The following is a 27,617-nucleotide window of genomic DNA, read 5'->3' as shown; positions in this document are numbered from 1 at the left end:
CGGGCGGGGTACTTCTCTTCTTTCAACCAGATGGCGAAGCGCCAGCCTGGGCCCACCCCTGAGTCTGGCTCTGCTGGTGGCAGGGTCTGAGGCCAAGGCCGAGCGCAGGGACCGGTGCTGTGGGTGCCAACACCCACCCTCTCTCCACAGACCCCAGATGCAAATGGCAGCTTAGCACCCAGGGATGCGTAGCACGTCGGGCCCTTCAAGGTCGGCAGGTCAGTGTGGGGCCCTGGCCTCACAGCTCCAGTTTCCCAGGCAGATGACGACAGACTCCCAGGTGGGTGGGGCGCCCTTGGGGTGAGGCCAGGGCTGAATTAAGTAACTCAAACTGCAGGAAACACCAGCAGGGGAGGTAGCAGAGACACACGGATGAACTGGTGACAAGAGAGGAACTGGCATGGCTTTTTCTTGCAGGTTCGAGTGGAATGACACCCAATGCACTGCGTTTTGCTCAGGCACGGGTGCACCTCATCTCTGAAATCCTGGGCTTGGGTGCCGGCCTCTGCCAGGTTGGGGGGGGGGGCGCCTCTCTGCTCTTTCCCTGGGGGCTTGGTGACAGGGGAGTGAGGCTGGACCCCACCTCCCTTCCAAGGAGGAGGGACAGCAGCTGTGGCTGCTCCCACCCACCTCACCTGCCGGCTGACCTGGTCGGACAGGAATCCATTCCTAAGCAGCCTGGGGATGCCCAGATGAGCTACATGTGGACTGACTATTTATGAATTAAACCTTAGTGTAAACATACCAGGAGAGTTAATGGACCCACCAGTGACATTTCTCACTGCCCTGAAATACTTGCCTCCTTTGTAGGCCTGCATTTTGCATCTGAGCTTTCTTAAAAGGGGCTGTCCAGAGGTAGTCCTGGAAGAGCCCACCCTGATGGGTGCCCACTTCGAGGAGCCCACTCAGTGGATGGGTGGACCATGGCGCCCACTCACCCATCAGGCCGCTGAGGAAGACGCCATAGAGCGACAGGCCGGTGGTGGCCGCGTTCCACACGGTGCCGATGACAGCGTACAGCAGGATGGTGCCCAGGTTGCCGAAAAAGAGCCGGTTGGGCATGAAGTAGCCAGCGTCCAGCACGATGGGGGGCAGCAGGTAGAAGAAGAAGACGGTGGGCGTGAGGGTGAAGGAGGCGATGTGGTCGGCCGCCCAGACGATGCCACCTAGCACCAGGCCCAGCACGATGAGCAGCGCACTCTCGGGGACAACGCTGGTGACCTTGTGGGACAGGTGGAAGCCTGCAGGGGAGGGGAGCATCAGAGGGCCGGGCCCCCCGTGAGGACATGCTATTGACCTGGGGGTCAGGTAGAGGGCTGTGGGGGAGGGGAGAGGGTTAGGGGCCCGAGAACCCACCCAGCGAGGCCCTAAGGGAGCCGGCAGCCTAGGACCCCGAAGCCTCTCATCTGCAGAGCCCCCAGACCCACTCCTGGCACCTCCTGGGCAGATGTGAACGGGGGCCAGGTTCCCATTGGGAGCGGATGCCCCTCCCCATGCTTGCGCATGAGCTGATGGGGACAGAACTGGCTGTGCCGGCAACTCTGTGACCCACTTCCTGGGCCTCCCTGTTCAAACCCAGGAAGAGGCTGGGCTGGCCACGCCTTCTGGGGTCCACCTGGGGCTCTGGGAGGGGCCATCCTGACACCACAGGGCAGACATGGCCCGGGAGGCAAGGCCCACGTCCAGTCTGTGAGCACTTCCCCTGGTCCACTCGTGTGGCCCGCAGGCCTCCCACTCGGAGGACGGCCTCCCGCGGGTAGCCCATGAGGGTGGGGAGGAGGTGGGCACGGGGCGGGTAGAGCCCCAGGATAGTCAGGCTGGAGTGGCTGCACTGGGGCCTAAGGAGGAAACCCACACTGGGCAGGCAGAGCACAAGGTCCCCGCGTACCCTGGGCCCCATGGCCCACTCGCCCTCACCCCTCAGTAACCCCCGCTGGACCTTGTGCTGACTCGTCGAGGCGTGGAGCCTGTACCCGGCCTGGAGTCCAGGTGCCTTTTACTCTCCCTTGGAGGGACCGTCCCCTCTGCCCAGCTCTGCTGGGGTCATGACCCCCCAGGAATAGAGCCTTCTAAGGCCAGGGTCCTTAGGGCCCCGGGACAGGAAGTAGCTTCCTTGCCCATGTTCAAGCTTTTGGGGGACAATGGGGCCCCAGAGGTCCCCCCTCTGCCAGCCAGCCCCCTCAGCCCCCTGGGTCCCTCAGCCCATCAACCCTGCCAGGACCTGGGGTCAGGGTCCCTGCCACCTGAGTGGGCACCTCAGAGACCCATTGGGACCCATTCCTCCTTTGTTCTATTTTAAGACTCAGGAAAAAAAGTGATAAGAATTCCTATGTTAAGCCTGATTTCAAAATAGTTGGACTGTTGACAGAAGAGGTTAACTCCCTTGGCCTAAATATTTGGGATAATTGTCTCTTTCATTCACTGAAGTTCTGTTTACTGAGAGATCTTCTTTGAAACTCCAAGGAGAGCAGTCCCCTGAGAAGCCAGGACCCTGACTCCCTGCAGAGCAGCTGGAGAACGGGGATGCAGAGGGCCAGGCACTATCTGGCGAGAGTCCAGTGGCCGAGGGTCCAGTGGGTCCAGAGGGTGAGGGAGACCCGTCTAACCTGCCCCATCTCAGAGGAGGAACTCGGGTGAGGCTGGAGAGGGAGGCCAGGCTCAGAGGCAGGGTCTGCGGCTCTGATCCAGCCCCACCCTTCCTACCAGGCCGCCTCGCCGAGCTCTGCACCCTCCCTCTTTCCTCACCTATATTTACGGGGTCACTGGCGGGGGTGGGCAAGCGGCTGGCTCTCGAGCGGCTCCCCGAGGAGGGGGTCCACGTCCTCCTTCTGTCCCCATGGACAGCCCTCGCCAAGTCTGGGTAAGGAACACTGTGGCCTCCCTGACCCTCGCTCACCAGCAAAGGCCCTGCTCTGAGCTCTGGGAGGGATAAGCTTTCAGCCAGTGGAGGCAGAACGGGTTAATGCTCTGGGGATCTGAGAACCCGCTGGGAGTCCAGTCCCTGCCTCCCGTGCCCTGCAGGCCCCCCAGAGCCCCAGGGCCCTCCTGCACATCTTGAATGCCCATCAAGGTTCCGTTCTTCCCTCTGCAAGGTTTCACACATGGGGGGGGCGGCCAGCACCCCTGCTCCCCCCAGGAGGGACCCCCAGGAAGCTGGCAGAGAGAGGTTCCCCCTTTGTGGACAAGCTTGGAGGCCCCAGGGGGCTGGTGCCTCAATGTTGCCATGTGACTGACGATTACCAAACACACCAGGGCACGCGTGACAAATGGCATCAGAGGGTGCCCGCCCAGAGTGAGGGAGCTGTTTCCGAACACGGAGGGTGGGTTCCCTGTAAGTCCTCGGGTGCTGCCCTCGGAGGCGGCCCGCCCACTGGCTCCAGCTCAGCAGGAGAACATCAGAGGGTTTGGCCTCACTGAGGTCTGCAGGCTCAGGCACCCCAGAGGGGGTGTCTCCGAGCTTGGGAGGGGCCATGATGCTGGGAAGGAAAGGCATGGCCACCAGGCCAACCTCCCCTCGCACACAGCGCCCGAGCTGAGTCCTTGGCAGCACCTGCTGCCCCAGATCCGGGCACAGGGTCAAAGGCACAGAGAAATGGGTCTCTTCCCACGACAGCCGAACCCCCCTGGGCCCCGTGACATTGGGAGCTGCCATGTGTTTTGGGAGGAGACCTGGGAGGCTGAGCCCCCCAACCCGTGGCTCGCAGCTGAGCCCACAGGGCAGTGCAAGAACCCCTGCAGGTCCAGGCCTCACTCCAGACACCAGACTCAGCAGGGCCTGGGAAGGCCCAGAATCTGCATCCTAATGACCCCTGGGGAGACCTGCTGCGGGGTCCTCTGTGGTAGACTCTGGGCCCACCTGCTTTGCTGTCACAGGAAGGACTGGGCACGTGCCCCTCCATCCGGAGCCTCCGTAACGGTTTATAATGTCCAGAAATAGCTGGGTTTCTCATCTTCTCTTCTTTTCTGATGGGCTTGGTGGAAAGCCGGTGGTCCCTGCCCAGAGCACTCTCTCCCGCAGGCGCAGCCCTCTCTGGGTTGTGGCTGCCCTGGACCACACCTCTGTCCTGGGCTGGGCCGTCAGTGAGGGGCACCCTTCCTTGGGGCAGAGGGGCTGTCCTCGCCTGCCCTCATGGATTCCGAGCGAGCCCCCAGCAGCCATGTGGAGGGCCACCCCCTGGAGTTCTGATCACATTCCCACAAGTTGCTGTTTTCTACAAAACGTGCATTTTCCCTTGGTTCCTCCCATCCTGGTGGGGCTCCGTGGGAATCACGTCTGTGACAGCCTCTTACCCGCTCCTCCTGCCCTTTCAGCTTGTGACCAGGCGCCTGCCCAGTGCAGCTTCCAGAACGGCTGGTCTGTGGGCCTCTGGGAAGGTGGAATCCAGAGACCGAAAGACGAGAGCCCAGGGCTGGGCTGGGGAGGACGAGTGGCCCTGGACTCTCGAGAGCCCTGCTGAGGCGATAGGTGGGGTTTAGTCCTCAGCCACAACCTCCAAAACTAGATTCATGGCGGACCCCGGTTACTGTGAATTTGCCTTCCACAGCCTTGCGGCCAGCAGGGCAGGACGCTGCGGCGGGGCCGGGCTTATCCTGAACAAAACAACAACAGAACTTTGACTTCAGGAGCTCGAGGACTCGCTGACACCATTGGCTGATCCTGTGCCCAGCTCCTGCACGGTGGCTGGTTACTATAAAATCTTATTAATTAAGAAAACGGGTGGATGGGAGATAGGCTGCCTGTGGACCAGATGCCCTTGCTCGAAGTGAGCCCTGAAAATCCACAGGAAGAACTATTCGGACTTTTTACTCACTGAGAGAGAAACACACACACACACGCACACGGTGCCAGGCACAGGCACGTGATTTCCAGTTGGCCAGCACAACAGTGGACATACCCTTAGTGAAGGGTGGGCTCCTAGAAGCGGGCGGGAGCGTCTACATTTCAAGGTCAAGAGAGTGCTGTGTCCTGTACTCAGCTCGCCTGCCACACCCACCACACGGGGGGCGCGCCTGACCCTCGTCCCAGGCAGGGTAGAAACCACATCTCCAGGTAGATCTAACGTAATTTTCTTTGTAACAAATGAGGTTCGAGGACTTGTTCGTGTCTGGGAGGCGTTCCCCCCTTTGCTGTGGACATTCACTTCTCCTCGCGGCGTGAGCCCCCTGCATGTCCGCAGCGCTGCCCCTCCCCTTCACTGTCTTCACGCTCTTCGGGGCGCGAGGCGGCGTCTCTCAGGACGCTTAGTGTCTTTGGTTCTACGGCTCCTGAGTTTTGTGTTATGCTTAAAGACTCCTCTGCTTTCTACTAAACTTTTAACATTCAATTTAACTTTACTTGAATTTAACAAAGAAAATATTTAAAAATAGAGGCCAGCCTGGTGGCATAGTGGTTGAGTTTGCAAGCTCTGCTTTGGCGGCCTGGGGTTCACGGGTTCAGATCCCAGGCACAGACCCACACATCGCTTATTCAGCCAGGCTGTGGCAGTGTCCCACTTACAAAATGGAGGGAGATGGGCACAGATGTTAGCTCAGGGCCAATCTTCCTCACACACAAACATAAAAAATGTCATGAACCTGAAGGACCCGCCCATCCCCAGAGAGAAAGTCCTCCGGCTCAGAAGTCTGCTCCCAACGTCCCTCAGGTCCTTGCGTGGCTCTGGGTAGCAGCATCTACAGACGACCTGAGGCTCCTATGAGGCTGGTGCTCCCGCCCTCTACTGCCTGCTGCTCTCGGGCAGTTGGGTCTCTACGGCATCAGGATCTCTTCTCTCCTGTGGCACGGGTGCAGCTCTCACGGGAGCTGCTCTATTCCCCAGTCTTAACCTTTATCTTCTTCCTGCCCTGGAGTGGCTGCTTTTGTCCTCTCGTGTTTTGTGATGTCTGCCTGATGCCAGGTGAGAACCCGAGAGCCCTGGGATGGGCTCTGGGGTCGCACAGCCAGACCTCCCGCAGGCCTTAAGTGGCACATGGCAGAAGGGCCAGACCGCCCTGGTTTCCACTCATTTATCTCAGCTGAGGGGCACTTGTTTGCTTGTTTCCCTGTCTGGTTGTCAGAAGTTTTTCATCCTTGCAAGCATCCTTGCCGCATAGATAAAGCTCAGCCTGACTTTCCTCCTTTCCGCTGACACTGGGGACATCTGTGCGGCATGCAGCATCTGCTCTTCCTCCGTTTCAAGGATGCTTCCCAGATGTCCTAATTCCCCCAACAGCCCTGGCCGGCCCACCTGCTCCACCTCTGCTGACTCTTTCCAGCTCATCGTCGGGGCTGGGGTCCCTCGGGGTCCACGCAGGCTCCGTGCTCCTAACTCACTGTCAGTCCAGGCGACACGCGGCATCCTGTGGAGTGACATGTGCAGCAGGAGCGTGCCATGCCTCTGGAGTGAGGGAGAAGGGGGTGCTGTCCCATCTCCACTCCTGTTGCCTCCACTGGACCACTGTTTCCTCTTCATCGGGCTGGCCCCCCACCACCACGTCTTCTTTGTCCTCTTTGCGCTGCGCTCACTGGACCTCTCCCACCTCCTGTGCTGCAGGGCTCGTCTCCACGCCAGCTGCACCCTGTTCCTGGTTCCTCACTGGTTTCTCTGGTTTACTCTATGACACTGTGTGAGCTCTTCAGCGCTTTTCTTAGCTATGAAAATCCTCTTTATAATGTCACCATTTTGTGGTCTCAGTTTGCGCTCTGTTTGGTTGGGTTTGTATTCTGATCCTTCTCCGTGAAGTACAGCTCTCTGGGGACCTTTCTCCTATTATGGGGTCACATTTTACCCCAGGTGGGCCTCCGCCCGCCCTCCTGTTTTCTTGGTGCCCCTCGCAGCAACCGAGGTGTTTCTTCCTGTCCTGTTCCTGCCTGACGGGCGGCTCTCTCCTCTGTCTGTGTGCAGGCTTGTATGTGGGGAGGATGCTCTGACTCCACCTGCTGACTTATCTGGTCCACGTGCCGCCTCCTGAGCTGGAGTTTGGGCAGGACGTCGTGTCCTTCTCCTGTGGTGTGAGCTCCGTGGTGGGCAGCAGGGAGAGCCCCCAGACCTTCATTCTGTGCCCTCACCTGCCATCAGGTCGGTAGCTTGGCCCTGCCAGGACCCGGTCTTCTGGGCCTTCTGCCTATCCCTCCAGCCCAGCCCAGGCTAGATGGGGCTACCGGCAGCCGGTCGGCCTCTGGTAACTGGTTTGTCTTTCTGGGTTGGGGATGACGGGAGGGCGACAGTCTCGACTGGTCTGGTTCTCCATCTCCACCCAGAACTCGAGGGTCTCCAGCTGATGGGAATTCACTAGTGTGTCCCGCCGGCTAAGACTGGTCAGGCCCTGGGGTGGCTCCCCTCTTCTCCCGTGACCCCCTTCAGAAAGCAGTCTGCATTGTAATGAGCTAATTAAACCAAAGACTGGATGGATTTTAAACGGCAATTTGCTAGCGGTTCAGCAATTAAGCGCATAATGGCGTTTCAGGAGTCGGTAGGCCGAGCTCCCAGCCCAAGTGCCCTGCGGGCCTGGCTCCCACTGCCGGCCGGTGAGGGCTCTCTGGCTGGAACGGGCCCAGCCCAGGCAGGCAGCGCTTTCCGCAGCACAGGTCGGGACGCAGCTCCTGGTCAGGCCCCACACTGCAGGCCAGGAGCCTCCTTCCTGCCCCCTGCATGACGGTGACATTGTGTCGCAGGGTTACCCTGAGGACATGCGGAGATAGTGGGGTCAGTACAACAGGGCCTTTCTTCCTACCATATCCCCGCTGCAGCCCGCAGCCCATGTGAGTGCAGGCGGCCCCACCGTTACTTCTGCGGCAACATCCAGTCCAGTGGCTGGGTTCCTACCGCCTGGGCAGCCTGGTCTTCTGGGGACGCATAAGGGGAGGGGACCCTGGTGGTGGGGGTGGAAAATGGAGAAATGAGTCTCCCGGCTCTGTCTCCATTGCCAGAAACCCCGGCATCTCTGTCCATGCCCTGGGGCCACATGCTCAGGTGGGCTTGGCCACCAGCTCCCGTGGCAGCTGTTTTCCCAGAGAAGGGCTTGGCAAAGGCGAGCCTGAGCAGCAGCCCCACAGCCTCCTCAGGGCTGCCACAGCCCTGGGGCCTTCACATCCACCTGAGCCAGAACCTGAGCCACAGACACAGAGAAAGGCCAGCGTCCTCAGGCCTCGCGCCATCAGAGCTCCCGGGGGGCATGACTAGGAAGCCGGCGTGTGAAGCAACCTCTGCATCAAATCCACTGTGTTTGTTGAGGAAAAGCCACACCCTTTAGGGGGAAAGGGCAGAGGACATCAGAGACCCTGAGGGAAACGGAGACAGAACTAGCTGTGAGTTGCGCGTGTCGCGTGAGGGCGCAGGGAATGCGCTTGGCCAGGCTGACATGGGCTCTGCTGCAGCCAGAGCAGGAGCTAAGAGGGAGCCGCACAGAGAGACGCCGTTCCCTGCGCGCTGTGGACGCCGCTCCCTGCGCGCTGTGGACGCCGCCGCGGCAGCAGCTTAGACTCTGAACATCTGAGGTGCTGGTGCAGGCAGAGCACAGAGACACATGCCCAGGACTGACACGGCAGAGCGAGGATGACAGTAGGAGATGGGACGGAGTGTTTGTCCAGGACAAAATCAAAGCAGCCAAGAACACAGAGGCCACGGCGGAGCCGGGTGAGGCAGGTCTGGAGCACCCCTGCTGCGGCTGGTACCTTCTGACAGGGGAGCGTTAATGGACTGACTTCCAAACCACAGGTAACTGATTGCCGAGGCCTGAGGAGTTCCAGCTAATTAAGCATAAATGGCTCTGTGGCAGGATGGTAACGACAGGGGAACACACACTTTAGTTCTAATTACAAACCCTCTGACCAATGTCAAAGGTCAGGAGGCACCGGCTGGCCAGCCAGCCAGCCATTTCTGGAGGACCGGGACAAAGCGGGTGCTGGGGGCTTGGGGAGGTCATCGCTGACGCGTGTCATGCCCCTCGGAACATAGCTGGGGACCCGGGCCCTGGGGTCAGGCCCTGCGTGGCCACCGCCTCCAAGGATGTCTCAACAGGATTCAGCTGAGTCCACGCAAACGCAGCAGCATGGTAAATCCTCTGGTTTTACTTTAACGTGGAGAGCTGTGGCCAATTGAACCTGCTGGACAAGCAACCAGCCCCAACAGTGAAGCCCTTTCCAGAGAAAAGAGTGGGATGCACAGGGGCCCACATGGCTTGTTAGGACGAGCAGGTCAGGGTCGGACCTGAAATGTCACCCTCGGGGGCACAGACACACAGACACACACACAGATACACAGACACACAGACACACACACAGATACACAGACACACAGACACACACACACACAGATACACAGACACACAGATACACACACACACAGATACACAGACACACACAGATACAGACACAGGCACATGCAGATACACAGATTCAGACACACAGACACACAGATACAGACACACAGACACAGACACACACATATATGCACACGGGTCCCTAGCACTAACTCTCCAGCCTTCTCTACAGACACGTGTGGGGTCCCCTCGCCATACTTCCAGGAGAGGGGCTGGTTTTGTGCTCCCCTCCCCACCAGTCCACTCCTCTCGGATCATGTCACTAGCTGAGGTCACCCGGCCTGGTGCGAGGAATTACAGCAAATGTGTCGGCCACTGAGCCCAGGGCAGGAGGTAGAGACATTTACAGTGTCCACAAGTGTCACCCAGCAGACCCCGCTCCTGCCTGCAGGGTGTGGCAGACGAGTGCTCTGAGGCCACCATCAGGTGGAGCGAGGTCCTGGCCTCTCCCTGGGGAGGGGGCCACTCTCTCAAGCAGGTGGTGCCGGCCCTGTCGGGAGGGGCCGCATCCTGGGCCATGTGTGCAGGGCTTTGAGGACCACACGGCCTTCCAGGACTGGCCCTTCTGCTCACAGACACAGACCTTTTAAACACTATGTGTTTACAAAGCACAAGCAAACTTTGTCCATTTTTAAATTAAAAAGTGAAAACTGTCAAAGGCTTCCTAGGGAAGCAGCAGCTTCTTCAACTCTGAGCCATCATGAAGAAGAGATGTGAGGACAGAAGGAAGGCTGGGCCTCCTGCAGGCCACCCTGGCCAGCTCAGGCCCTGGACAGAGACTCAGGGGAGCGTTTAAAAAAAATAAAACCCTCATCCAGTATTCAGAGGAGTCCACCCCAGATGCCATCCCTCATAGGGAGGCAGGTGTTATTGATAATATCGTATGTGATTATACATATTAACAAAAACCAGTAGTAAGTGTTGGCAAGTGAACCGCGAGTGAGTGGCCTGGGCCTGTGGTGTGACTCGCCCGAGCGGGAGCCAGGCCCGAGCCGGAGCACCAGCCGGCTGGGAGCAGGGGCCCCTCCACACCCAGTGCCTTCTCTCCCCAAGCCCTCTTCTGTGTGAGTCTGCTCCTAAAGTGCTCCACGGATTACATGTTGTAAGCTTTGCTTTCTTATGATTTCACGATTGGCTCGAACTTAAAATAAAGATTTGAGAGGATTTGTGACAATTGCATCTTTGTGGCTGGGTACCAGTGGAGCAGCTCCCACTGTGCCACCTCTCCCCCATGTAACAACTGTGAACTCTGGAAAAAACATGTAAAGCAAGTACTTAAGACACTGAAGAGAGACGAAAATGGAGGGGGCTCTAAACTTTGGGGAAGGGACAAGCATTGAGCGATTTCCCTGTTTTGTTTTGTTTTTCTTTTGAGGAAGATTAGCCGTGAGCTAACATCAGTGCCCATCTTCCTCTACTTTATATGTGGGACGCCTGCCACAGCATGGCTTGACAAGCAGTGCCATGTCCACACCCGGGATCCAAACTGGTGAACCCCCGGCCACAGAATCGGAACGTGCGAACTTAACCACTGTGCCACCAGGCCAGCCCCAGATTTCCCTGTTTTTTATGGCTTTTTCCAGAGAGCAAGTCCTAGCTGGGGCCACGCAGAGCAGCTGAAACTCAAATAGAAACTCTTGTCTCAGTGGGTGGAAGAACCAGCGGGCAGCGCTCAGGGTGACCACAGTGGCTGAAAAGCAAGGAGCAAACCCTAGAAAGGAAGGAGCCACAAAGGCCAAACCCCAAACTCTGCAATGAACTCTTTCCAAGTCTCTGGCTGACTAAAACTGCATGAGAGGCAGGTCTCGAGCTGCTCACAGAAGCTGAAAGAACTGGACAGAGGTTTCAGCTGCCGTCACCACAGGGGTGACATATTTGTAGCTTCAGTCCAGTCCTGGTAAAACAGCAATGCAGCAGCAACAAAACCACAGAGTCAACACTCTTCCAGAGCAGTGACAGAATAGAGTCTCTACAACGTATGGATCACAATGATGTCCTGGAAACAATGCAAAATTACTAAACATATGAAGAAACAGGAAAATGGGACCCATAAATCAAAGGAGACTTCAAGATGACCCAGATGTTAGAATTGACAAAGATTTAAAAATAGCTATTATAACTATGCTCAAGGATATAAAAGAAAATATGCTTGTGATGAATTAACAAATAGTAAATCTCAGCAGTAGAATGGAGCAGGGTTGGCAAATTTTTTCTAAAAGGGTCAGATAGTAAATCGTTTAGACCTGTGAGCTAGACAGTCTGTCTTGCAACTACTCAGCTTTGCTATTTGGCACAAAAACAGCCATAACATACATAAGCAGACGAGCACGGCCATGTTGCAATAAAACTTTATTTACAAAAACAGGTGGCCAGCCCATGGGCTGTCATCTACTGACCCCTGAAACAGAAGATATCTAAAAGAACCAAACAGAAAATCTAGAATTGAAGAGTTTAATATCTGAAATAAAATATTCGATGGATAGAGATGACAGAAGAGATAGTGACCTTGAAGACAGATCAGTAGAAGTGATCCAATCTGAAGAACAAAGAGAAGAAAGATGAAAAAGTGAACTGAGCTGCAGCAGCCTGTGGACAGCATGAGAAGGTCCAATGTATGCACAGTCAGAGTCCCAGGAGGAGAGGAGGAGTAGGGTGGCGTAGAAAAAATCTGAAGAAACAACGGCCAAAAATGTCCCCAGTTTGGTGAAAGATTATAGATTTAAGAAGTTCTTTATACTGAAGGCTGGCAGAAGAGGCGCCCACACCAGAATCACACAGATGCCAGCATGGCACCACACCAGCTCCCTTCTCTGCATGAGACACAGCAAGGGCTGGAGAAGGGCATGAGCAGTGACTCTGCTTTTACAGAAGGAGCAGACTCAAAGCCGGTGGCCCTCGAGGCCGGGCGAACCAGAAAAAGCGTTCTTCTTCGAATTTTTAAGTTTCAAGAACATAAAAACTTAGTTATACTGTCAGAAGCCATTGTGGGAGGAGAAAACCTCAACCTCAGTTGGGGTTTGTGGTCGACCAGCTGTCTGGTGATTGATCCTAATGACCAAATTCATTGTAAAGTCCACTGCAGCAAAGATACAAAGACGCTTCACTCTGGGGTGTGGTTGGGGGACGTGAGGGACCCTTGAAAAGGCTACAAGGATTTTGCAGACGGATTCCTTACGGGGGCAAGTTTAGATCTCTCTGACCTTTATACCTTCATGTGAAGAATTCCAGTAAGGCTGTTTTCTCTGGGGACATCCTTTGTGCAGATAAATGTGTGGCAATGTCCCAAGGCGTCGTAAACCCAGTCTGTGCCTGCTCACGTGGCTGCCCCATTGTCGCAGTCACCATTATCAGGACTCTCCCAGCACTGTCCTCGGAAGCCAGGACTTTGTCACAAGCCACTGCCCGGACACAGGAGGCGATGGGGACGACTGATATTTGATATTGATGCTGAGCTGCAGGAGGACAAAGGGCTCCTCTTTCCCAAGGTGGGAAGACTATAAGACGGCCGCCAGGCCAGGGGCCCGCGTGGGTACCGGCTCTCCAGGAAAACTGCACTGACGTATGTACATCATTCCTTGAGGCAAATGGCACAGCCGAGATGCCCCCTGCAGTTTCCACCATTTGCTCCAAAGGCAGAAGGGTCATGGGCCAAGGGCAGGCCCTGGGCTGGGAGCTGCTCCGGGGCACACCTGCCACGCCGGGGCCACCCCATGGAGCGGCACCTATCGGCGGGATCAGAAGTCATGGTTTCTGCACATTTGAGGTCTTTCTGTTCTGAAGGACCTGTCTGGCCGCTTCCTAGCAAGTTATAGACTTGGTTTCCTCGTCGTGGGAGCCTGGCCTAGACCTCTCTGGGCTGTTGTACAGATGGAGTCAGATTAGTGCAGGACGGTAGACTGAGTGCTGCCTCTCTACCCCGAGGAGAGCAAAGGGGAAAGGGGGTCACTTATTTTCTTTATTTTCAGTTTTTGGCCTGGCCTACAGGAAGGAGGGGTTTCAAGACACTGGTCTCCCAGGCACCCCACCCCACGGCCCCCATGCTCCCCTGGGGTTGTGACAGCCTGCTCCCACACACGGGGACCCAGCCTGAGGATGCCTCTGGGGGTTCCCAGGCACGAAACCAGTGGCCAGACCCCAGGAAGCACCCAAAGCAAGCAAGGAAACGCTGCAGAGAGGCAGCCTCAAATGTCATCATCACCACCGTCATGACTAAGAGAGCACATTGCATCCTTGACCAGAAAGTACATCCAGAGACTTTAAAGCCTCGTGTTAAAAATACAAGAGACCGTAAGGGCAGAAATTAAAAACTCAACGGAAGAACTGAAAGATGAAGCTGAAGCGCTCTCTCAGAAGACACAGAAGAAAGTTAAAGACAGAAAATGCAGAAGCAGCAGCATAAGAGGAGCTGAGGACGCAGGGGCTCAGCAATCAACCATGGGGCTTTCAGAAGGAATGAACAGAGGGAGCATCAGCAGAACAAGCGCACACGTTTCCAGAAGGAAGGACTTGTGTCTCCAGGGACTCAGCACAACGGGGGAAATCAGATCTACCCCAAAGTCTCACGAGAAAACTGGTGAACACGGGCAAGGGGGGTGCCTTAGGCATGTTGCCAAGCACAGCAGCCTGTCAGGAGTTTGGGCAGAATTATTTAAGTACAGAGAAAACTGAGCCAACAACAGGCAATCATTAACTTCTGGTAAAACAAAAGGTTGTACGGGAAATGGAAAGCGATCCCATGCTATCCTGTGGCCATGAAGATGGTCTGTGTAGTCCTGATAAAGCACAGCATTTGGTGGGAGAACTTAGAGAGCTAGCATGGCAGGGGGAGCAGTTCCCCAAGGTCTCCCCTGGCCAGAGCCCCACATCCGGTCAGCTCACATCACAACTCCTTCCCACCTCGTCCACCCCCGTGTAAGGTCCAGGCCAAGAGAGCCTAAAATGCCCAATATCGGTCAGCAAAACCAGGAGTCACAGGGCGAGCACGCTGGCCAGCTGGTCTCTCTGGGCAGGGAGGGGCAGGGGCAAGAAAACCCCAAAGAATCAAGAGAAAACTCCTGGAACTAAAAGTGACTATCATAAGGCTGCAGGATACACAAAGTCAATTGCTTTCCTGTATAGCAGCAATGAACATGTGGAATTTGAAATTTAAAACTCAATACCATTGACATTAGCACAAAAAAAATACCTGGGTATAAATCTAACAAAATATGTACAAGTCTATATAAGGAAAATTACTAAACTTTGATGAAAGAAATTGAAGAAAATCTAAATGAATGGAGAGATATTCCACATTCATGGACAGGAGCTCAATATTGTCAAAATGTCAGTTCTTCCCATCATGACCCATAGATACAATGCAATCTCAATAAAAATCCCAGCAGGTTGTTGTGTGGATGTCAACAAACTGATTCTAAAGTTCAAAGGGAGAGGCAAAAGACCCTGGATAGCCAACCCAACACTGAAGGAGAACAAAGTTGGATGGCTGACACTGCCCAACTTCAAGACTTACTGTACAGCCACAGTGATCAAGACAGTGCGGTACTGATGAAAGAAAAGACAAATAGATCAACGGAACAGAATAGAGAGCCCAGAAATAGGCCCACGTAAATATTGCCACTTGATCTTTGACAAAGGAGCAAAGACAGTCTTGTTAACAAATGACACCAGAACAACGTGACATCCACACGCGCAAGAATGAATCTAGACACAAACCTCACACCCTTCACAACAATGAACTCAAAATGGATCATAGGCTCAAATGCAAAACGAAAAACTATAAAACTCCCAGAAGATAACAGGAGAAAGCCTAGGTGACCTTGGGTTTGGGGATGCTTTTTAGATACAAAACCAAAGTCACAGTCCATGAAAGAAAGAATCGATAAGCTGGACTTCACTAAAATTAATGAAGTGTCCATGAAAGACACTGTCAAGAGAATTTAAAAAGCCACAGACTGGGAGAAAATATTTTAAAAAGGCACATCTGATAAAGGACTGTTATGCAAACTATATGAAGAACACTTTACACTCAATAAGAAAACAACCAACCCAACTTAAAAAATGGGCCAAAAGTCTAAACAGACACCTCAACAAAGAAGATACGTGGATGGCAAATAGCATATGATAAGATGCTCCACATCGTATGTCATTAAGGTATTGCAAATTAAACCAACAAGGTCTTCCTATCCTTCTATTAAAATCCAGAACACTAACACCACCAAATGCTGGCGAGGACGTGGAGTGACAGGAACTCTCGTTCACCGCTGGTGGGAATGCAGAATGGGGCAGCCACTTTGGAAGACCATTTGACAGTTTCTTACAAAACTAAACAGACTCTTACCATACGATCCAGCAAGCAGACTCCTTGGTATTTACCCAAACGAGTCAAAAACTTACATCCAAACAAAAACCTGCACACAAGTGTTTATAGCAGCTTTATTTGTAATTGCCCAAACTTGGAAGCAACCAAGCTATCCTTCAGTGGGTGACAGATAAATAAACTGTGTACATCCAGGCAATGGAATACTATTCAGCGCTCAAAAGAAATGAGCTATCAAGCCATGAAAAGACGTGGAGGAACCTTAAATGCATGTTGCTAAGTGAAAGAAGCCAATCTGAAAAGACTAAATACTGTGTGATTCCAACCACACGATATCCTGGAAAAGGCAAAACTATGGAGACAGTAAGATAAGCAGTTGCCAGGGGTTGGAGAGGGAGGGACGGGTAGATGTAGCACAGGGGATTTTCAGGGCAGTGAAACTGGAATGGTGGACACACGTCACTATCCGTTTGTGCAAACCCACAGACCGTAGAACAGCAAGAGTGAGCCCTAGCGTGCACTGTGCGCTCCAGTTAGTAATGATGCATCAGTATTGGCTCATCGACCGTAACAATGTCCTGCACCAACGCAGGAGTTAACATCAGGGAAACTGCAGGGCGGTGGGGTCCTGCAGTGGAGGGGGACCGAGGGAACTCTCTGTACTATCTGCTCAATTATTGCGTAAATCTACAACTTTACCAAATACATTAAGTCTATTAATTTTTGAAAAAACAGCATCTCTGAGGTCGTGGTGGGTGCTCCTCGGGGGGGGAGGAGGGTGCCTTCACGCTATCACGTGGCCATAAGACGCCAGGCCAGGGATGAGTGACGGCATTTTATGGACAAGAGAGTGGGAGGTGGGCGGGCCAGGACACACGCCTGCTCCTCACCCATGGGTTGCGAGCAGCGTGTAACAGCATGCCAGCCGGTAACTATCTATTATCATTCCAAATGCTGACACTGCTGTCAGGTTTCACCAGAATTTAAAGAAGTGAATGTCCCACTTTTCCCTGTAAAATGACAGGAGGAAAAGGTGTGGCTGCTGCCTGCAGGGAGGGTTCCCATGACCGGGACCGTGAGGTTTGGTCCTGGTAGGGGTGCCATCGTCCCCAGGAGCCTCACTGCCACTGGTGTGTAAGGTGGGAGAGCTGCGGCACCAGGGGCAACAGAGGGCATGCAAGAGTGTGTATGCACAAGTAGGAGTGAGTGAGTGTGCAGGTGTGAGCAAGTGTGGGTGAGTAGGGTGTGAGTGACTGTGAGGGTGAGAGACTGGGGGTGTGAGTGTGGGAGTGACTGTGAGGGAGCAAGTGTGAGTGAGTGGGGGTATAAGTGACTGTGAGTGTGAGCAAGTGCGGGTGAGTGTAGGTGTGAATGACAGTGTGAGAGAGCGGAGGTGTGGGTGTGAATGACTGTGAGAGAGCGGAGGTGTGAGTGCGGGTGAGTGTGGGTGTGAATGACAGTGTGAGAGAGCGGAGGTGTGAGTGCGGGTGAGTGTGGGTGTGAATGACAGTGTGAGAGAGCGGAGGTGTGAGTGCGGGTGAGTGTGGGTGTGAATGACAGTGTGAGAGAGCGGAGGTGTGAGTGCAGGTGAGTGTGGGTGTGAATGACAGTGTGAGAGAGCGGAGGTGTGAGTGCGGGTGAGTGTGGGTGTGAATGACTGAGTGTGAGAGTGGGTGTGAGTGACTGAGTGCAAGCAAGTGTGAGTGAGCGGGGGTGTGAACGACTGCGTGTGAGAGTGATGTGAGTGTGAGTGACTGTGAGTGTGAGCAAGTGTGAGTGAGTGGGGTGTGAGTGTGCCTGTGAGTGTGAGTGCACGTGGGCAGGGGAACCGCCATCTTAAGAGCCAGCTGCTGGGGCTCCACCAAGGGCAAACCCAGCGTGACGGAGGACGTGGATGCCCTTCATCTCAGGTCGCTGGCTCCCCTGGCGTCTTGAGTCTGTGTTTGTGGGCAGAGCCGTCAGCTCCCTTTGTTCCTGGTTTGAGGCGAGGGCACTTCCCGGGAAGAAGGCCTCGCTGCCCGTGCCTGGACCTGCAGTCAGACGCCTCACTCGCTCAGGCCCCTGGATGCCCCGTGTCTACTCCCTGCTCGACAGAGGCTCCCCGAAGACAGTCCAACACATGGCCCTCCAAGGACAGGGAGCTCGACAGGCGTCAAGAGCTCTGAGGTCCCCAGCGATGCTGCGACGGGCCTGCCTCCACCACGGCACACACACACCTCCACCACGGCACACAGCTCCACCACGGCACACACACACCTCCACCATGGCACACACACGCCTCCACCACGGCACACACACGCCTCCACCACGGCACACAGCTCCACCACGGCACACACACACCTCCACCATGGCACACACACGCCTCCACCACGGCACACACACGCCTCCACCACGGCACACAGCTCCACCACGGCACACACACACCTCCACCACGGCACACACACGCCTCCACCATGGCACACACACGCCTCCACCATGGCACACAGCTCCACCACGGCACACAGCTCCACCACGGCACACACACACCTCCACCACGGCACACACATGCCTCCACCATGGCACACACACGCCTCCACCATGGCACACAGCTCCACCACAGCACACAGCTCCACTATGACACATACACGCCTCCACCACGGCACACACATGCCTCCACCATGGCACACAGCTCCACGATGGCACACAGCTCCACCACGGCACACACATGCCTCCACCACAGCACACACACGCTTCCACCACAGCACACGGCTCCACCACGGCACACACACGCCTCCACCCGGCACACAGCTCCATGATGGTACACAGCTCCACCACAGCACACGGCTCCACAATGGCACATGGCTCCACCACGGCACACAGCTCCACCACGGCACACAGTTCCACCACGTCACACAGCTCCACCATGGCACACACACGCCTCCACCACGGCACACACACACCTCCACCACGGCACACAGCTCCACCACGGCACACACACACCTCCACCATGGCACACACACGCCTCCACCACGGCACACACACGCCTCCACCATGGCACACAGCTCCACCACGGCACACAGCTCCACCACGGCACACACACACCTCCACCACGGCACACACACGCCTCCACCATGGCACACACACGCCTCCACCATGGCACACAGCTCCACCACAGCACACAGCTCCACTATGACACATACACGCCTCCACCACGGCACACACATGCCTCCACCATGGCACACAGCTCCACGATGGCACACAGCTCCACCACGGCACACACATGCCTCCACCACAGCACACACACGCTTCCACCACAGCACACGGCTCCACCACGGCACACACACGCCTCCACCCGGCACACAGCTCCATGATGGTACACAGCTCCACCACAGCACACGGCTCCACAATGGCACATGGCTCCACCACGGCACACAGCTCCACCACGGCACACAGTTCCACCACGTCACACAGCTCCACCATGGCACACACACGCCTCCACCACGGCACACACGCCTCCACCACAGCACACACACGCCTCCACCACGGCACACACACGCCTCCACCATGGCACACAGCTCCACGATGGCACACAGCTCCACCACAGCACACACGTGCCTCCACCACGGCACACACACGCCTCCACCATGGCACACAGCTCCACCACGGCACACAGCTCCACCATGGCACACACACGCCTCCACCACAGCAAATGGCTCCACCACGGCACACACACGCCTCCACCATGGCACACGGCTCCACCACAGCACACAGCGCCATCACAGCACACACACGCCTCCACCACAGCACACAGCTCCACCACGGCACACACATGCCTCTACCACAGCACACGGCTCCACCACGGCACACAGCTCCACCACGGCACACGGCTCCACCACGGCACACAGCTCCACCACGGCACACAGTTCCACCATGGCACACAGCTCCACCATGGCACACACATGCCTCCACCACAGCAAACGGCTCCACCACGGCACACATACACCTCCACCACGGCACACAGCTCCACCACGGCACACGGCTCCACCACGGCACACAGCTCCACCACGGCACACAGTTCCACCACGGCACACAGCTCCACCACGGCACACAGTTCCACCACGGCACACAGCTCCACCATGGCACACACATGCCTCCACCACAGCAAACAGCTCCACCACAGCACACACACACCTCCACCACGGCACACAGCTCCACCACGGCACACAGCTCCACCACGGCACACAGTTCCACCACGGCACACGGCTCCACCACAGCACACATATGCCTCCACCACAGCACACGGCTCCACCACGGCACACAGCTCCACGATGGAGGGCGGCTCCAGGTCAGGCTGCCTGAGGAGCACAGACCCACCCTTGCCCCTGAAGGTGCCGGCCGGCCCCGGGAAGCTGTGGAGCCGGAGGACCTTGTTCCCAGAGGCAGACGATCCGTCTCGTTTAACTTTAACTTCCTGCAGCTCGGCACGGGGGCCCAGCACCACGGATTTAGGCTGGAGACAGCTAAACACGGCCTGTGAGCTCCACAGGCGGCCGGGCTGGAAGATGGTTGCTCCACTCAGCTTAAGGGCTGCCTGCTGGCACCTCTCTCGCGATGGCAGTGGTCAGGGGCCAGGCCTCCCCAGGGTCAGAGCCTCCAGAAAGGCCGGCCTCGTCCTGCTCCTCTCCCGGGAGCAGACACAACTGCGCCACGGCAGGTCTGCTAGAGAGACCCTACCTGGTACTGCGTTGTCCACGGGCCGCGAGCAGAATTCAGGATCGCAAGGGCACACAACCCGTTTAGCAACACACCAGCACCTGGTGTGGAGGGCTCTCCACTCCGTGGCAATAGATCTATTTTCCCAATTACATTCAGCTCATTAACACTAAAACTAACCTTCAGAGCTTGAGAAAACCAGACTAGGAGGGGAAAGCTCACAGGAGGTGCCACTCTCACGGCCAGCCCTGGGGGGGTCAGGTGCCCAGAGGGCAGGTGGGTGTCCTGGGGGAGGGTGAGCATAGAGATGAATCTCCTCTGTCTTGGCCCTGCCCCAGCTGGAGGACGCTGCAGGGTTGGGAAGAGAGTCCCAGAGCACGGGGCTGGGGTGGCTTTCCGGACCCCGAGCTGGTGGTCAAGAGTGGAGTGGCTTCTCTGTTCTGGAGAAAGGATCCCAGGCTGTCCCTGGGCAGCCGGCCCCCTGTGCCCATCCTGACAGCCACTTCCTGGAGGCACCCCGGGAAAGCCAGACTGGCACCGGGCCAGAATGTGCTCCTCTCAGGCCCCAAAACACAGGGTGCGGGGGCCAGCCCAGGGCTGAGGGCTCCTCACCATCGGGACATTCTCCGGGTTGTCAAGTTAATGAGTAAAGGATCTTGATGACAGAGGCCGTAGTCTCAACATTGGGGCTTTCTCAGAAGCCTAAAACTGCCTTCCTTCTCCAGTTTATCCCCAGAAAGATAGGCTGTATGGGCAAGGAGGTGCACGAGTGTGCTTGCACCTGCCAGGCACTGCACCTGGTGACTGTCCAGAGGCCCCGTCCCCTGACCCCTGACCCTCACTCTGCTCACTAATTATATTCTAAAGGGCAGTCAGATGACCACCCCCCAAATCTTAGCATCACTGTCCTGGAGGCCACCAGCAAACTCAGCACCGTGAAACTGTGGAAGAAGGAACGGTAAACTGCGGCGGAGGTTTGAGGGGCACTTGCTTGGGGCCAACACTGAAGGCACGCAAGGCCCACTCCTCACAGGCCCAGCCAGCTCCACAAGGTGCCCCCTCGCTGAGGACTCAGTGGGAGGAAGGAGCACCCATCAGAATAAGGCCACAAGACCATTCCCAGCCCAAGGACGGGTGAGGACCAGGAGGCTGCAGGGAACAGGTGTGTGGGGTGGGCCAGCCAAGCCCTTCCCCTCCCCTGCATCAAAGGACCCTGGCCAGCCTCGCTAGGCAGTGACCTCCTGGCTCCCCACGGTCCACATGGACACAGGTATCTGTAGCTGCTGTGCGGTTGTCTTGGTATTTTCGGTCTTATTCAACTACTGTTTGCTGACCTCTGTTCTGCACTGGGCACCGTGCAGGGTGATCGCGGTTCACAGACACCCACCAGGCGCCTGTGAGGCCTTACCTGCATTCACTCTCCTGTGTAAGTCCACCCTCGCAGCCACACCTCGGGGAGATGCGGACACTGGCCACAGCCTGCTGAAGAGGCTGAGGCGTCAGAGGGGACAGCAGCTTCCCATGGACAGAACACCACGCGTCTTCCCAGATACAGTGACAGACCAGGCAGGAGCCAGGGTGCAAGAGGCCTGAGAACTGCAGACAGGCAGTGTAACGTGCTGGCCTCCAGGAGCCCAGGAGGGGTGGTGCCTGCTGGGGGATGGTGACCATCACTTCCCTCCTGCCTCCCATGCTGGGGACCCATGAGCTCCTCGCCCAGCCTCACTCCAGAAGTTCTGATTGAAGATGTCTGCAGCTGGCCCTAGGAGATTAGATGGGACTGAGTACCACTGGGCTCATCAGCTTCCCAACTGCTGATGAGGACTGGGGCCTGAGGCGCACCCACCCCAGGCTACATGTGCAGCAGGCCCCAAGTCTGTGTTCTCGGCTGAAGGAGCAGAATGAAGGTGTGGCTGCCTCAGGACACGGGACAGGCAGCAGTTCCACAAGTGGAGGTGTGGCTCTGACTCTCCGGCACATTCTGCTCGGTTATGGGTCACTGCTGCTGCGGGATGGGGATGACACCTGGCCTCCGCACTGGCCCTGATGAAGTGATGGACAGCAGTGGCCCCAACACACCTGTGTTGAGCGCGCCCACTCCCAGGTCTGTTCCGGGGCCCCAGCCTTGGGTGCCTGGCGGCTTCTTCAGCTGGAAAGACCTCTCTGATCCCATGACACAGCTCTCAGTGGGCCAAACCTGTGACAGGGATGGCTGAGGGGCAGCTTCAGCCTCTCACCTACCCCTTCCAAACTCTTCCCCAGCCTACTCCCCTGGGGACCCAGCTTCTCCCCCTGGGGTGGGGCCAGGGAGCCTCCCTCGTGACCCTGCATCCAGGTGTGACAGCTGCCATGCCAATACTCCCTCAGAGGTGTGTGGAGGGTGACAATACCTCGATCCTTCACCAGACATCCCTGAGCACCCACCAGGGTCTGTCCTGGCCGTGCATTTCACCCACTTCTCACGGACACCTCGTGGGGGTGTTGGTGCTGTCCCAGAGCTAACAAGGCACCTCAGGCCCCCAGGGAGTGACAGAGCCAGGACTCAAGCCCGACCTGGCATCCACTGCCATGTGGGGAGTAGATCTTAGTGCCACAGATGGAAACCCTCAAACCCCACAGGAAGCAGCACACAAGCGCAGTGCACACACAGGCACACGGGCACACGCAACCACACATGGACATACACGTGCAAATGCACACACCCGTGGGCTTCCTCAGGCGCCCAGCCCCATGGGGTCCATGCCCAGCCAGTAGGCCAAGAGTGAACTGCCCAGAGAGCCCAGCACATGAGGGCCAAGTTCTAACAGAGAGCAGGTAAGTGGAGGCCGCAGACCCACGTCCACTGCCCCCCAACACCTGGAGCTGTGAATCCACGAAGAAACAGAGCAACAGGGCCGGTCCATGTTGTCCCAGAAGACCTAGGAATAGGCATTTCCAACTAGCCCATCTGCCTTTGCAAGAAACCCTCTCCCAGCTGAGAACTCAAAGCCAGTTGGACTTTGGCACAAAAGCTCTGCAGGTGGTGAATTCATCATCAAGGCTTCTTGCTGCACCAGGAAGGGAAGAAACAGAGCCAGACTCCTCCGCGCCCCGCTCCTTCCCTCCACGAGCCCCGAGCTGGCCCATCCCAGCCCCAAAGGCTGGAGGTCCCGGCTGGGCTGGCTCACAGGACATCCTCCTGAAGCTGACCCTCCATCTCCCTGCCAGGGCCACGTCTGTGCCTGAAGCAGAGGCTTCTGACCAGGGGGTCTGGGAGGCCACTTGGCTCAACACCCCCACCCACAAAGGCCACACTCACAGCCTGCCTCCAGTCTCCATCATCGGCCGTGACCACCCCCTGGGGACCCTCTGGGCTGGTGCCACCTGCCTGGCCCTTCCCTTCCTTTGTGGCCCATCTGGACGGCCTCTCAGAAGCCCCCTGAGAAGCCTGCACCCTGCCTGTCATCTGAGCCCCTGTGTCCAGTAAGCACAGGGCTCTCATCTCTCTGGCACTGATGAATGGACACTTGGGTTACAGATGTGGACTTGAGATGCAGCCAGCTCAAGGAAAGGCCAGTGTGGGGCCAAGCTCCAGGCCAGAGCCCAGGCTCAGCTGGGGGGCCTTGCACGGCCTGGAAAGTGGCCAGCACAGTGCCCATCTGCACGGGTGCCACCTGGGGCTTTGTGGTGGGGACCCACAACCCTGGCCCGGTCATTGGTCAGCGTGTGTAGATGTGACCCCTGCAGGTGGGTCAGGTGTGGCAGAGCTGGGGGTCAGGGTAGAGGTGGCACCATGCGCCCCCCATCCTGTGCTCTCCTGGGGTGCTGGAGGCACAGAGGCCAAAACAGAAGAGCCTGGCCAGGGCCTGTCAGTGTCTGACACCTCGTCTGACGTGCCTTCCTAGGGGGGTCCTTTCGCCTTTGAGGTGACCTTGGCCTCGGATCAGATCTGAGGTCACAGAAACACTGCTTCTCCGACTTGTTTATCCTGAACATGTTTATGGGAAGAACGTTATAAAATCAGAGGGATTGTGCCAACACCACATCCCACCCCAGGGCAGGCTCAGCTCATGGGGGATGGGTCTCAGCCACCCTCATCTCTCTCTGAAGCCTCATCCTTCCCAGTGGGGTCACGTGCACCTCCACTCAGAAGACATGGCCCGCCTTCCCTGGGACACATGTGGCCCATCCCCTTGCTGGCCCCTCTGACCTCGCCCCCCACCCCTCCCCTGGCTGGCTTTCCCCCAGCTGCTCCTCCAACACACCTGCACATGCCCACTGCAGGGCCTTTGCACTGGCTGTTCTGCCCTGAAGATGCTCTTCCCCTCACCCACAGCCTCCCCACCTACACTCTCCACCTTCTCTCATTCGTCATTCACTATAGCATGTAACGCATTTCCCTGGTTCCCCCACAGGAAGGCCACCCACTGTGGGAGGTTTGGGCCTGTTCTATGCATCTGCATCCTCATGGCCTATAGCAGGCCAGGCACAAGGCAGCACAAAGTTTGTTAAATGAAGAGTAAATTGGTGAGGGCTGTTCTGGCGCCCAGAGCTGTCACTGCTGAACAGCCAAGCATTTGGGGCTGATCAACAAAACAAAGCAAACTGCTTGAGCCCAAAAGAGTCATTGCCATGCTGGGGTGCTGACCTGCCCGGGCTGAGTTCCAGGCTCTGTCCCAGGAGGGTGCGTGACCCGGGACCGGCAGACTGTTCCGTCTCGTTCCAGAAGGCAGGACGGGGGGGGGGTGAAGGGGGCTGCAGATCCCAGCTCGCAGGGCAGTGTGCTTTAGGCCAGCTTTGCATAGGCAAGGGGGGCACCTCCTGGGGACCCTCCCGCCCAGGCGAGCTCTGTGGGACCATGGTGCTCTCCGTCCTGAACCCTGCACGCCCTCAGGGCTCCGAGCTGAAGCCAGCTTGTCATGGCCCACCCACCTCGAGGGTGCTGTCCTCGGACATGCCGCTCGCAGGAGGCCACGTGGCAATTTGGGGAAATAATTCTGCTAAGGGCTTAGGGAACCTCTCCCGGCCGGTACCCAGACGGTTGGAGAAAGCTTACAGACAGACGGGAAGCCAACGCTCACGGGCACGTTGCTTCCTGCGTCCATCCACACAGGTGTTCCCGCTCCCCGATCCACAGGCACCACTGGGTGGGCAGGATGCCAGGTGGTGGGCACACGGCAGGAATAAACAGCCACAACCCACCTTTGAGCGCTGACCTAGTTGAACCCCGAGAGCTCGGCGTGGAGGAGGGCGCCGGGGGCTGGGGTGCTGAGCTTGAGCTCGGAGGAAGTGGAGCAGGAGAGGTGCTGGGGGTGGGGTGGAGGCTGGGCTTCAGCTGGAGCCCAGCGAAGCTGCCACGCACTGCGCTGCCTCCCCGCTCCCCGTGCCCCACGGCTCCTGGGGCCTCTGCTCCCCACCAGCACCCCCGCACTGATGGTGTCCTTTCCCCTCCCCAAGTCCAATGGGCTCTGTGAGGGGAGGGGCTCCACAGGGACCTGGGCTCACCCAGAGCCCTCTCCCCCGCGCCGAGCAGAGAGAAGAGACAGAAGACAAGGACTGAGGACATGGAGAAGGGGCAGGAGATAAGTGAGTGAGGTCAGGAAGGAGGGCTGCAGGTCAGAGGGCCAGGTGGGGGGCCAGATGGGAGCAGAGGTGCAGGCTCCGGGTGGGCAGAGACCTGGGACTGCTGAGACCCTCATGTGAGCAAGGCCCCGGCTACCTCGAAGGTTTCCTGGTATAAGGGACAGAGAATCCCACTGTGCCCACCGTGGTCTGGCAGGAGACAACCTGCTCTGGCTCCAGTGCAGTGGGGGGGGTGGGGAAGTGGGTTCTGCTCAGACCAGACACCCTGAGACTGGTGCTTCAGATCTGGCACCCCAAGACCCAGCATCCATACACTCACTGCCCTAAGACCCAACACCCCAATGCTCATTGCTCCAAGACCCAGCACCCCAAGACCCAGCACCCCTATGTTCACTGCCCTAAGACCCAGCACCCCTACGCTCACTGCCCTAAGACCCGACAACCCAACGCTCATTGCTCCAAGACCCAGCAGCCCAAGACCCAGCACCCCTACGCTCACTGCCCTAAGACCTAACACCCCTATGCTCATTGCCACAAGACCCAGCACCCCTACGTTCATTGCCCCAAACCCAGCACCCCTATGCTCATTGCCCCAAGACCTGGCACCCCAAGACCTGGCACCCCTATGCTCATTGCCCCAAGACCCAGCACCCCTATGCTCATTGCCCCAAGACTTGGCATCCCAAGACCTGGCATCCCTATGCTCATTGCCCCAAGACCTGGAACCCCAAGATCAAGCACCCCTACGCTCATTGTCCCAAGACCCAGCACTCCTATGCTCATTGCCCCAAGACCCAGAACCCCTGCACTCATTGCCCCAAGACCCAGTACCCCAAGACCTAGCACCCCTACGCTCACTGCCCTAAGACCGAGCACCCCTATGCTCATTGCCTTAAGACCCAGCACCCCTACGCTCATTGCTCCAAGACCCAGCACCCCTATGTTGATTGCCCCAAGACCAGGCACCCCAAGACCCAGCACCCCTGTGTTCACTGCCCTAAGACCAAGCACCCCTACACTCACTGCCCTAAGACCCAGCACCCCACAACCCAGCACCCCTATGCTCACTGCCCCAAGACCTGGTATCCCAAGACCCAGTACCCTAAGACCCATTGCCTTGAGACCATACCCCCAATGCCTGCTGCCTGAGGCCCGACCTCTGAGAGTGTCCAGCACCTGGACTCGGAGCTGTGGGCGCCGTGGTTCCGGAGCAGCCTGTCCCAGTGCCCAGCAGGGCAGAGCCAGAGGAGCCCCTTCGCAGAGAAGCTCCAAGAAAGTGCCCAGGCAGGGCAGGGGAGACCCCAGAGGGCCCTGAGCTTGGCTGGCCTGTCCATTTCTCTTGAGGCCGTCCTCTGCCCACCCCTCAGTTGCACAGCTCCGGGTAAAAGTTGCTCTCAGAAGGGACTTGGCCTCGGACACTAGGGGACAATCACATGCGGGAGCCCTGACTTCAAACGCACTCCAAGCTTCAGACCTCGGCTCCTGGGAAGCACACGGCGAGGGGCCCCGCACAGGTGCCAGGGAACACCCACCTCCACCCTAGCGGGGCAGAGTGGGACCAACGGCCCCTTCCTGGAAGGGTAAGAACTCAGCGTGCGGGACGGGGGCTGATGCGGCCATCAGGAGAGCCCAGAGACAGATCTCAGCAAACTTGAGTCACACAGCACTGGGCGAGCCCCGGAGGGGCGGGCTGTGCAGGTTCCTGGGGTCCAGACTCCCTGGAAGGCCTGGAGTCTGGCAGTAACTCTCT

General features: G+C 57.3%; 1 protein-coding gene across 3 annotated transcripts in view; it reads right to left on the bottom strand.

The window, feature by feature from the left end:
* The window catches only part of SLC9A3 (solute carrier family 9 member A3), a 54,262-nt gene that overhangs the window by 20,317 nt on the left and 6,328 nt on the right, over positions 1-27,617 (bottom strand). For 2 of the 3 annotated variants that reach the window (XM_044779538.2, XM_044779539.2), the window contains exon 2: positions 939-1,241. In XM_044779538.2, the coding sequence (XP_044635473.1) occupies positions 939-1,241 (303 nt within the window). Of the gene's footprint in view, positions 1-938; positions 1,242-4,290; positions 4,528-27,617 lie in introns of those variants that run through there. The other variant, XM_070519909.1, reaches the window with a different exon arrangement.

The sequence above is a fragment of the Equus asinus genome, chromosome 10 (assembly GCF_041296235.1).
Source record: "Equus asinus isolate D_3611 breed Donkey chromosome 10, EquAss-T2T_v2, whole genome shotgun sequence".
Taxonomy (NCBI): Eukaryota; Metazoa; Chordata; class Mammalia; order Perissodactyla; family Equidae; genus Equus; species Equus asinus.
Note: the sequence above shows the minus strand (reverse complement) of the source record. Positions and strands in the feature narration are given on the sequence as shown.